Genomic DNA, 11,119 nt, shown 5'->3' with positions numbered 1-11,119 from the left:
ATCTGGAACGGGTTCATCAGTCCTTCAAGCTAGGAGCTTCCGACTTTACGTTATAGTTGCTAACTTTCCAAAGAGGCATATGAAATATATTTACTTCAATGCTAGTCTTCCGAACTTTCTGTTGATTTTTCCCAATTTTTAATCAACTGCTTACTGCTCGGCAGCACGTTCCACCGAAAATTCCACTAAGTGGGTGTGGCGAGGTCGTAAAAACTGATTTTAATGCCCAGCCGAAACTATGGGGCAGTGCCAAAGTTCCTGCCCCTGCCACTCCCCCACGCCCGATGCCGTCTTTGTCTTTTACAACCTTTTGTCAGTCGTTAATTTTTATGTTTATAGCGCAAATTCTCGCCTTGCTGCACACACGCTCAGTGAATTTTCAAAACCGCAAAATGGAGCGCCAATTGTTAGGCGGGGGGGGGGTACGATTCCGGGAGTAGTACGACGTCGTTCGAGGTAGTTAAAACAATAACAATTAGCTGCAAGCCAAAGTCGTTGGCCGCACGCCGAAATTAATTAGCGAGCGAAGGCACTGCATTTTGAGGTTAAGTTGAGCCCAAAAGTGAGGTTAGCCTGGGGCAGAGAGTGAGGTTAGGTTCATTCGAACTGAAAGTGCAACAGCCAAATCGAAAAAAACAAAGTTAAATTATTGTGCTGACTGGACTGAAGTCGGTTGTCGGCTTGGGTTTGGGTGGGAAATCTAATCAAACTAGTGAAAACTTTCGACCGGAAAAATTGCACATTGAAAGTTTGTCCGCCTCTTCAAAGAAACTTTTTCTGGCTCTCTCTAACCCTCTATCTGTCTCCCTTCTTGGGCGGAATAATTGCCAAAATGGAAAGCCAAAACTTAAACAAAAACGCAGACATTAATGAAATTTTGATAAACTTTTGGCCGGAACTCCACTGCAACAATGAAACATTCGAAATATTGAAAGGATAGAAAGAGAGAGAGAAAGCCAAGTGCAATTTGAGCAGACAAATCAGAGCAAATTATGATTTATTGAATTTTAATTTAGTGCCAGTGCGGAAAATTTGCCATTAATATTTGAGGATTCTTAGCCCGGAGCCAAAAACTGAATCAGAATTTACGCTCATTGCGAACTTTGTGGGCTCGTCGAGTGTTTTGCAACCCTCAGGGGTGGCGCCGAAAAGTACAGTCGCCTCCAGCTTTCTAGCTCTGCGCGTGCCTGACTCACGCATTATTCAGCAAATCGGAAGTGGAGAGGGCGCAGCTGGCTGTTTGATTTCTGGGAGTTGGCTGGCCCTCCTGGAATTTAGCAAATGTGCGTGTGCGTATGCAAATTGCCGGCCACATGTCATTTCTGACCATTTCCGCTCGAGGACTCGCGTCAGAAGAGCCCAAGGAGCTGAAAAACAAAAGGGGAAAAAGGCAATACCTCTATGATCGAATATGAGAATACCCTAATGGTGGATAGGACATTTAAACTGGATCATCCTTTGGAGATCTTTGAACTGTTAAACTTAATCGAAGGGGGTATCATTTGATAAAAATATCTAGAAGAACTAAAGTCACTTACATATTGATCGTTTCTAAATTAGCCAAATGATTTCATTGTAATTACATTGAGTTGGAATAGAGTATTTAAAAGTTAATTCGTAAATGACTCAGATACTTCTATTACCCGCACTGAGGGTATTAAAATAACAATTACGATAGCAACCCCTTGCTGACTAAATCGGGGTGGCTCGTTCATGTTCCAGCTTCCAGATGGGGTGCCTTATGCGAAATGCGAACTTTTTTTGCAACTTGTTTTACCCACTGACCTTGAAAAGTGAATTCATGCAAATTGAGCAGCTGAAAAATCAACGAGAACAGTCCAAGGGGTGGCTGCGGATCGAGATCAGGTTGCTCTACAATCTAAATACACGCGTATCCTGGCCATCCATCCCCCTGTGGAAACCTCAGCCAAGTTGCGAAAAATTGCATTATTTAGCAACAGGGGAAAACAACAACAAAGGGCGGAATAGCTCGCTTATCAGCGATTTGCTTATCGCAAATTTCCACATGGAAATCCATTAGTCAATCCTCCTGTCTTTTTGCCTTATTTGTTTGCCTGTAAACCTCTTACCTCGCCACTTGATTGCCTGGCCAATCTGGAAATCCCCCAGGAACTATGTCCCCTTTTTCGAGATGATTGCTTGGGGAGCTATCAATTACCAGCATATATCTGCATATATGTACAACAGGCTGATCAGTAACCCTATATCGTTGAAAATGAAGTGAAAATGATCTTGAGAGTGTTCATAGCCTCCACTTGTTACCCCAGTTTATTAAGTTTCTTCATCATCTGTTGACTAAAGTACCAAGTTAGAAAGGTAAAAAGTAAACACTAATTTGTCATACTTAGTATTGAAAACAAAGCCGTGTGCATTAGTGTGGCAACAGCTCGCTTTATTTGATAATTATTGATCAGCAATATACAAACGATTAGATTACAGACAAGACCCAAAAAATACTCAATGGTTAATTAATATAAACTGACTAAAATTAAGACACAAGAACCTTAGTCAATTGCAAGTGAAGTACTTAATTTTTAAAGACGAAACTGTTGATTCGATGGGGAAAACAACGTTGCAAGTTGCATCCTGCCACTTTCTGTTGAAGTCCTGTTGAAATATTTACGTTGCGATAAGGACGTTTATTCAGTCCCAGTCCCGCGCCAGTAAAAATTTGTTAATGAAAAATGGCAAACAATTTCGCTTCTTGGCCTGCCTGTCTGCCTTGCCACCGAAAACATGGCGAAAAACAAAGGGACAGGAGACAAGACTTTTCATTAAAATTGCACAGGCGTAGAAGTGGTCGTGAGAGAGGGGGGGGGAGTGGTTCAAGGATTATTTATGGGAGCCTGGCGGAAGCTGTCGGCGCAGCTGCCTTTCACTGGCTGCAAATGGCATTGCAATAAAACGAAATTAAATTGCTATTTTGCATACATATTATGTGTGCCCAAATGTCCTGGACACTCTCACACACTCACACACAGACACACACCCACACACATTCTCATATTCATAGTTGTCTGGATGGCGAACAATAACCAAAATATTCGGAATCCTTTGACAACATCTGGCCTCCCAAATAGTTTTTAACCCCTGCCACCTCAACCACAACCCTTTGTAATTGCTTGACGCTTTTATTAAAATGCATAAATGAATAGAATTATTTTGGGGCAAAGACACCTTTTTATAGCCGCCATTTAGAGCATGTGTGGAATGGCTTCGAAAAACCAGTTTAGGACCACATAATTTGTGCGATGGCTCATGACCAAACAATTACAAATGACGAAGTTAAGATCCTCGCCAAATGCACCACAAATGACCGCAATTAGCCACCCTACTCTCTACCGTACACTTAGAGAAATCTTATGGTCTATAAAAATGAGCGCCTTAATTTGATCATTCCTTCAATATAAAAATGTCAAAGTTACTAAGCTTGTATCCCTTCTTATATTCTTATATTTAATTGGTTCCAAGACTTGACTACCCTCTTTTTTTCCCTGTGCATCCAGCGGACATAACGAAAATCATTGAGGCAGCATCCATCCGCAAATCAGGGCAATTAATATTAAGTGGATTATTATTTAATGACCGCTGCACGCACTCGGAGACACTGAAGAACCCACTCGGAGCGATCCAAGCACTATTCCAACCCAAAACCACATCAACTTGAATCCCATTTGGTCCTAACTGTTATGATTCCGAATGGAGTTTTCTCTTATGGCTGTCATATTCTAATTACATAAGAGCACGCAGTTATTACACGGATTCGCCTAATGCCGCAGATACGGATGCTGTGATTTGATGACCCCTGACCCCTGGCATTAAAATGGCAAATTGACGTTCATTTCACGTGCTAGTGGACCGTATCCGTACTCCGGATGTGCGGCGATATGAGCAAAGTCCTCATTGAATGGGCGTCGCTAATTGATAAATTGCTTCGATGCGTGGCTGGGATCCATAGTCGCATAGTACAATAGCTACTCAAATGCCGCAGAAAATGCTTAGAGAAAACCACTTTCAAAAGTGATTAAAGATACATTTTTACCTATTTCACACGTTAATTGAGCAGCTGTTATAGGATCTTACGGAATTTCCTAGAATTAATAGAGCTTCCATGTGGATTATAAAAAAAAAACTCATATTCACAAATAGGGATTCACAACAATTATTGTAGGTCAGGAGAGTGAGGAGGGAGCAGAGGAAGATAGGGAAACTGCGATGCAAATTCAGGGGACAATTAAAATCCGAGATTGCATCGGCTTACGCAACAATGTGACATCCACGTCATCGTGGAGTCTCCGACTTAGTCAGCAGACGGCCAAGATGGCGCCCGGCGGATCTGCTCCGGTTCCGGAGCGGCAAAGCCGTGTGCACCAGGCAGTGATAAGGCGACAGAGAGAATCTCGCATGGAATGACAAACGTGGCCCCTTCGTATCAGCGGCGGAGGAGTGTATCACTGATTAGATAGTCGGGCTCCTTTAAGCCCCACAGATCACTGCGAGAGATAGGTTTCACTTTTCACCATCGATTTAGGTTGTCAATTGAAAGAAAGTAATAAATTGATATTGAGATAGATAGATCCCACTAGATCCTAAGTGATTCCAGTCTCTGAATGGTCAAAAAGATGATTTTAAAATGGTAACGTAGTTTGCATACAATACTACGATATTTACAACATGGGTTTACATTCTCATTTATTTATTTATTTTTAGACAAGCGTTGATGGCTTGTACATAAACATATGGTTTTTAGTTGAAGGCACATTCTAAGAATATCAGAAACCACAACATTATGGAACATTACACCCGTTGTGATCGCAGAACTGAGTAGTTTCCGATACCATTTCGACTTTGTATATTTCATTGTTCCATATGATATCCAAAGTACACTGCCAGCCAGCCCGCAATCAGCAGCACTCGGAGAAAAAACGCAAACAGACGCCCCTCATTGAGGACCAGATACATTTCGACCCAAACCCAAACCTTATCAGAGAGGCAAAAATGCTGCTGTTTTACTAGTTGATAATTAGGTTCTTTGATGTGTTTATTATTTGTTCAAGCGGTAACGTACATACTAAAGATACATTTGCTGGGGCGAACTTGCTAACTTATTTATGATAACATTATCACAATCTGGTGTGCTGGTAAATCAAGGTGAATTTCGCGGTGTAAATTATTCACTTGTGGCTGCTTTGATAATGCTGCTGCTGCACTGCGATTTATTGATGAACAATCCAAGGAAACAAATTTATAAGGGAATTATGAGAGCAATTTTGAGGAGACAGTGTAGGAGCGTGTTAGAAAAAGAAGGAGGAAAAGGAGGTGGTCTCCACTCCTTACTGCTTCTGCAGATACTCGTCGAACAGGTAGACGGACAGGGATGGGTCGGGGACCTTCATCAGCTTGGCGAGGTCGTTGGCATAGCCGGACAGCTTGCGCACGCTCTCGGCCTGCTTGCCCAGGAAGTTCTCCTCGAAGTAGTGGGCCAGCTCGGGATCCCTCTCGGCGTCGGTGGCGTGGGTGGCACGGGAGTGCACGTGAGTGGCTCCGGTGGCCAGCTGCTTCTCGGTGTCCAGAGCCAGAGCCAGGGAGTGCAGTTCGTCGACCTCAAGAGTGCCGCGCTTGGTGCTCACGGAGCCGGAAGACTCGTGGCGGGTGTTGAAGTCAACGATTCCTCCGCGACGGGTCACCTGCTTGATCAGGGCAATGCTGTCCTCGAAGGAGCGGTCCGAGAGTCCCTGGTACAGCTTCTGGAAGCCGGGGCGGTTCTTCTGGTAGGAGTTGAAGTGGGTGGCCAGCAGGAGGTAGTCGTACGACTTGGCCAAGTTGGCGTTGATGTAGGACTGGATCTCGGGCTCAATATGGTCAATGCCAGCAAAACGGGCATTACAAATGGAGTTGGCTACGGGGAAAAAGCAAATAATAAAGATCACACTCTTAGAATAGGAGAGCAGAAGCACATCCAATAGTAATGACATAGTCTTAATGGTTCCTAACTAGGTAGTGCCATACTAAACAAGGCAATAGAATTTTGAATTTGTATTTGTATCTTTAAAATAATAATGTAAGGGCCGTAATGCAGTAAGAATTGGAAAGTGTTCATTTTCACGAAATCTGAGATAGTGCAGAAATACATCCAATCTATATTTCACTTACTCTTGCCTGTGAAAAAGCCCGTGAGCGCTTGTTTTTATTATTATGTTTTACAAAGATACAAAAAGCAACAACACAGATTAGCCACTCTCTCTTAGAGGCGCTCTCTTTACTCACCCGAAAAGGCTGACGTAGAGCATGCGGTGATTACAGTGTTCTGGCAATATTCATCATCCTTGGCCAAGGCAAGAGAGCCGAGGCACGCAAAGAGAGCGAGTGCAACGAAAAATTTCATGTCGACGGTTTACTGTAAATTAAAATCAAATTCGAGAGGCGAAAACAAAGGAAATTAGTTTCACAACAATTGACAATTGGAAAACAGACACTTTTGTTTTCATTTTGGGCGAGTTTTTTCGTTTTGCGTCGTAGCGTTTTCTTGAATTTTCTGTGCTCTTTTTTAACAACAAAACCACCACCAATGGAATGTTTTGGTTTTTAAATTTATATGGTGGTCGGTTTAAAAACACAGTTTCCAGAATATTATTTTCTAGTTTTCGTAACTAAACACTCACAAAGTAGTTAGTTAGTAATATTAAAACTCACTTCCAGTGCCTGTGCTTTTATTAATAATTCAATCGCTTTATGTGCTTCTTGGTGAAACTCTGAAAATCAACTGCTGTTTATAGCGTCGCGTACGTCTCTTTCTATGCGATCGATATGGCTGTGTGTGTGTGGTTTTGGAGAGCGTGCATGGGCATGTGTTGTTTTGCGCTCAGTGCGGGATTTCGGTGTCATTCAAATATGGCCGCTGCCAGTGCTGTTGTTGCTGCGCCTGCTGGAAGGTGACTCACGACAGGGTTGTCAGCGTGTGCAAAATATGGACGCTGCACTTTGGATTTCAAGTGGTTTCCTGAGAGTTTTATCAGCTAACGATGAGAATTGAAAATAAACTGCAGATAAACCATCTACCTCCTAAGATAATGTTTTAAGTTTTGATATATTGGTAATTCACAGCAGCATCGAGCTTGAGACTGTTGCTATTTACAATACATATTATTGCTGGGTTCGGAGATAATGTAGGGTTTCCCCAATCAACAAACAAATTATGTAATTTGTAAGTTTTCCCACCATGTATCCTTCTTATCAAGTGTCATTCTTGGAGCTCTGCAAGCGACACGTAAAAAAGAGCCGTCGCCATATTAGCAGTTATCAAAGTGGGTGACTGATCCCCCCTTCGAACGTGCAAATCAACTTGACAAAATGTGAATTAAATTGTCAGCAATAATTAAACCGCCTGGCAACACATGACGTGGTGCTCTCCCACGGCCAAAACAAAAACAAAGAACAGCTGATGCGCATCTCAAAAGAGCGGCCATATTGCATTTGATAAATTTACTTCTTAGTAAGTGGGGATTATCTGACTAGGAAACCCGACTTTATACAAAGTATACCCATATTGAGGACGTGTGTATCACATTGAGTGCGGCAATTATCGGGAATATTCAATTATCAGCCATTTAAACGGTTAACAAAGAACGGGCGACATGTTGAAAAGATAACAGTGCACACTCTCCCATCACTCACACACACACGAAGAAAAACCGAGAGCGCGCGCGCTTAAAAGTGTTTTGTGCGCCGTTCGGAGCGACAGTTCGCTTTCGAGTTCGCTAAAACACAACGTAGAAAGGCCTTAGCTCCACTGAAAAATCAGATTAAAGCTGTCAGCAGAAGGTACTGGAAAGCATTCGAGAAGTCGAAAATAATCCCAATCAAGCCCATCAAATTGAAGCAGGCGACGCCTTCTGCGCCAGTGTGTGTAAAGGCAGCTAGATTTTCAATTTCAACGCCTATTTAACATTGTAGCTCAACTCGAGTCGCCTCATTCTCATTTGTGCATTTCAAGCAAATCAAACTAAAGTGAAAAACAAATTTTTGTTCTGTGATTTTGTGTAAAGACTACGTTCGACGATCAAAGATGGTGAAACTAATTGCTAGCCTGCTCCTGTTGGCCGTGGTGGCCCAGGCCTATGGAGATTTCAAGTGTAAGTACTAATGTTACGTTTTATTCATCAGAATTTCAAACAAAACAAAGGCAGGTCATCGGAAAAAAAACAATAAATTTCGACGCAATACGCAAAGAGAAGCAAAACATTTGTAATGCGTTGAAAAGAGCATGCGCCGTTTCTCTTTGACGCTCTTTCACTCTCTTTCGTCAATGAAGTGAAGTTACCAAACCAGTTGATTTAAAAGTTATTGATACTTCCGTTGCGCTTTGGGGAAATGATAACCAGTTTTTATACATAAATTTTCATAATTAAATAATGCGAATTTCGCTTTCATTTCCATGAATATTGCGGTATAAATAAGCTTGACTTTTTGTTGTTACATTTCAAGGCGCTCTTTGCACACGGCTTTTACGGGCCGAGTGAGCTAGCATGGTGAACCATGCTTTTTGCACACGGCACTACACGAAAACAAATGCCGTTACTATGGCGGCGAGAGCTGCGCACGTTACCAATGCAGTTACAAAAACAGAGAGAGAGAGTGGGAGAGTAGGCCATTACAGTTTTGCACACGGTTTTTGTGCCCTAGAATAGCGGCATTTCAAGCGCAATTTCAAAGGTTTATGCAATTACGCCCTCTTAAATGCAATAACCAACAACGCCCTACCCCTCAGCCAAGCAAGAAAGCAAGAGTTTCGTGAGAGAGCTTCAAAGGGAGCGAGAAGAGCATCAACTAAAAGAAAAACAAAACCTAAGCCATGAAGGTCAAGACCAAGAGTGCAAAGGTTTTTAAAATATTAAAATTTACCTAAGTTCTGATTACAAAAATAAATTTTTTAAAGCTGAATACTAGCCATATATTGTTATCGTGGTCCCCCGACTTAACCCAACCTTATCCCATTGCAGGCTCCCTGGCTGTTCCTGAGATTACCAAGGACTGGGTGGACATGAAGGATGCCTGCATAAAGGGCATGCGCAATCAGATCCAGGAGGAGATCAACGCCTCCTACCAGTACTTGGCCATGGGCGCCTACTTCTCCCGCGACACCGTCAACCGCCCTGGATTCGCCGAGCACTTCTTCAAGGCCGCCAAGGAGGAACGTGAGCACGGATCCAAGCTGGTGGAGTACCTGTCCATGCGCGGTCAACTGACCGAGGGAGTCAGCGATCTGATCAATGTGCCGGTAAGTCGACGACTCGCCTAGAAAACCCAAAAGCCCAGCTAATCCTGGCGAATCCCCCACAGACTGTGGCCAAGCAGGAGTGGACCGATGGTGCCGCCGCCCTGTCCGACGCCCTCGACCTGGAGATCAAGGTGACCAAGTCCATCCGCAAGCTGATCCAGACCTGCGAGAACAAGCCCTACAACCACTACCACCTGGTGGACTACCTGACCGGTGTCTATCTGGAGGAGCAGCTCCACGGACAGCGCGAGCTCGCCGGCAAGCTGACCACTCTCAAGAAGATGATGGACACCAACGGCGAACTGGGCGAGTTCCTGTTCGACAAGACCCTGTAAGGAGGTGGAGATAGAGAAGGCGCAGCGCCCAGTCACGCATCAAAATTATCAGCCAGTCGAGTTATCTGTTATCTGTCAGCCCAGAGAGCCTTCCCGAGGGTCCGCTATTAAATCATCACCAGCCAAGTCGGCGACTGGCCAATAAATTATCCGTTCGACTGCGATCCTCAAACCAGCACAGCAAAATTCCACGTCTGTTCTTTCTTATCAACCACTTGTGATTTCCGTACACCTCGGGAGGGGGCTCCACATTATGCAATCGCCGAGATTTCGCCTAGGCTTAAGTGGAATCGCTCATTCGCATAGTAAGACACTCAGCACAACCCATTCAATACATCCTATATCTTTATATTTTTCTGTCAATTAGACGAGCAAGTTCTTAAATAAATAACAATATATATGTAACGAAATAAACTGTATATGCGTTTGTTTTTGAGGGAGTTTTTTCAGATGGAAAACGAGGGTGATTTTATTCTTGTTGATAATTTTCGATGGGGATTTCACAGAAAAAGTGCTATATCTTGGGAAAGACACGTCCAATTGTGGAGTGGAATACCTCGTTGAACTTGTAAAAATATTCCTAAACGACGGGTAACTCATTTAGAGAAATTTTTGGTTTGAAAATTTTTTCGATTTTTTATGATGTTACCCCTTACAAAAAATGCGAAATTTGGCCGAAAAATTATTTTTCCAAATTAAAGCAAATATTGATATGGGTCTTTAGCTGAGGACCCCAGCTGACTAAAAAAGTGCGTTTTTCAGCCTTGTGACATATTTTGGCCAACTTACAACGAAAAAACTGTAAAAAAGGTGTTTAAAACTGGAATGTTTAAGGAAAAAGAAATTGTGTTTTTGGGAATGGTGAAGTTGTAGGTTATTTCGTAAAATCACAATAAAGCAAAACTTTGTTTCTACTCTCTGTTGGTTCAGTAAGCCTATCAGATTACAGAGGTCCTTGGAGAGTTGAGTAGAGTGCGGAATCAAGTGATACGCCTTACAATTGATACACTTAATATTTGGATCTACTTTCGCTAATTTTTGCTGTCTTCCCAACTCCAATTTGCTCAGAAGATAATATTGCAATCTCTCTGTTAGCCGATTAACCCTTTATTGTCCCACGACAATGCACTTGATGAGCCGTATCTGGGATCACGTCTCGCCTGTCCATCGTCCGACGTCCATCAGTGGGCAGTGTCTAATGGTTGTACGCATCGCATATTCCGTTTGATAAATGTCAGCATCTTCGTCTCGAGTCCCATTATTGACCCTTTCATGTGGTCCCCTCCCAGCGGTGGTAACCCCGTACTCTTAACCCCTTACCATGCTAATCTGATTGGAAAACACAAAAAGCCAACCATAAAGAGGAAGTAAAGCGAGACGCTAACTGCACTGCAAAAAATTGTATTCACTTTTACTATATATCACGAGGTTCTTATAGTAATTTCTTCCCCTTTGCTCAAATATTGTTATAAGTAATAAACTAGTA

General features: G+C 42.8%; 2 protein-coding genes across 14 annotated transcripts; one reads left to right on the top strand and one right to left on the bottom strand.

Annotated features, from left to right (window-relative positions):
• Nucleotides 1-5,032: 5,032 nt before the first annotated feature.
• Fer2LCH (Ferritin 2 light chain homologue) lies at nucleotides 5,033-7,813 on the bottom strand. 5 transcript variants are annotated; one of them, NM_170483.1, is made up of 4 exons: nucleotides 7,240-7,341; nucleotides 6,715-7,037; nucleotides 6,289-6,418; nucleotides 5,033-5,920 (listed from the first exon to the last, which is right to left on the bottom strand). In NM_170483.1, the coding sequence occupies exons 3-4, from the start codon at nucleotides 6,404-6,406 to the stop codon at nucleotides 5,355-5,357; spliced, it is 684 nt and encodes a 227-aa protein (NP_733362.1). In that variant the 5' UTR covers nucleotides 6,407-6,418; nucleotides 6,715-7,037; nucleotides 7,240-7,341; the 3' UTR covers nucleotides 5,033-5,354. The 5 variants fall into 5 exon arrangements, with proteins under 5 accessions (NP_733362.1, NP_001263106.1, NP_001263105.1 ...); NM_001276177.1 differs by lacking the exon at nucleotides 7,240-7,341 and adding an exon at nucleotides 6,175-6,201 and having other exon boundaries at nucleotides 6,715-6,787; NM_080063.4 differs by lacking the exon at nucleotides 7,240-7,341 and adding an exon at nucleotides 7,696-7,813 and having other exon boundaries at nucleotides 5,208-5,920.
• On the top strand, nucleotides 7,439-10,044 carry Fer1HCH (Ferritin 1 heavy chain homologue). 9 transcript variants are annotated; one of them, NM_001260438.2, is made up of 5 exons: nucleotides 7,757-7,842; nucleotides 8,067-8,153; nucleotides 8,789-8,899; nucleotides 9,021-9,298; nucleotides 9,361-10,044. In NM_001260438.2, the coding sequence occupies exons 2-5, from the start codon at nucleotides 8,087-8,089 to the stop codon at nucleotides 9,631-9,633; spliced, it is 729 nt and encodes a 242-aa protein (NP_001247367.1). In that variant the 5' UTR covers nucleotides 7,757-7,842; nucleotides 8,067-8,086; the 3' UTR covers nucleotides 9,634-10,044. The 9 variants fall into 9 exon arrangements, with proteins under 9 accessions (NP_524873.1, NP_001247367.1, NP_733358.1 ...); NM_001276175.2 differs by lacking the exon at nucleotides 7,757-7,842 and adding an exon at nucleotides 8,506-8,514 and having other exon boundaries at nucleotides 7,998-8,153; nucleotides 9,361-9,815; NM_001300679.1 differs by lacking the exon at nucleotides 7,757-7,842 and adding an exon at nucleotides 8,208-8,733 and having other exon boundaries at nucleotides 7,998-8,153; nucleotides 9,361-9,815.
• The last annotated feature ends 1,075 nt before the right edge of the window (nucleotides 10,045-11,119 follow it).

This window comes from Drosophila melanogaster, chromosome 3R (assembly GCF_000001215.4).
Source record: "Drosophila melanogaster chromosome 3R".
NCBI classification, from domain to species: Eukaryota; Metazoa; Arthropoda; class Insecta; order Diptera; family Drosophilidae; genus Drosophila; species Drosophila melanogaster.
The sequence above is the reverse complement of the archived record's forward strand: the minus strand, read 5'-3'. Positions and strand labels throughout refer to the sequence as shown.

Excerpts from the sequence above, each read along its gene's own strand:
- Fer2LCH (NM_001276177.1), bottom strand. The coding sequence starts at position 6,406 with ATGAAATTTTTCGTTGCACTCGCTCTCTTTGCGTGCCTCGGCTCTCTT. Across the intron at positions 6,202-6,288 it reads CTCTACGTCAGCCTTTTCGG|CGCTCACGGGCTTTTTCACA; the intron begins GTGAGTAAAGAG and ends AATAAAAACAAG. Across the intron at positions 5,921-6,174 it reads GGGCTTTTTCACAGGCAAGA|CCAACTCCATTTGTAATGCC; the intron begins GTAAGTGAAATA and ends TTTTCCCCGTAG.
- Fer1HCH (NM_001276175.2), top strand. The coding sequence starts at position 8,087 with ATGGTGAAACTAATTGCTAGCCTGCTCCTGTTGGCCGTGGTGGCCCAG. Across the intron at positions 8,900-9,020 it reads TCAAGACCAAGAGTGCAAAG|GCTCCCTGGCTGTTCCTGAG; the intron begins GTTTTTAAAATA and ends ATCCCATTGCAG. Across the intron at positions 9,299-9,360 it reads GCGATCTGATCAATGTGCCG|ACTGTGGCCAAGCAGGAGTG; the intron begins GTAAGTCGACGA and ends AATCCCCCACAG.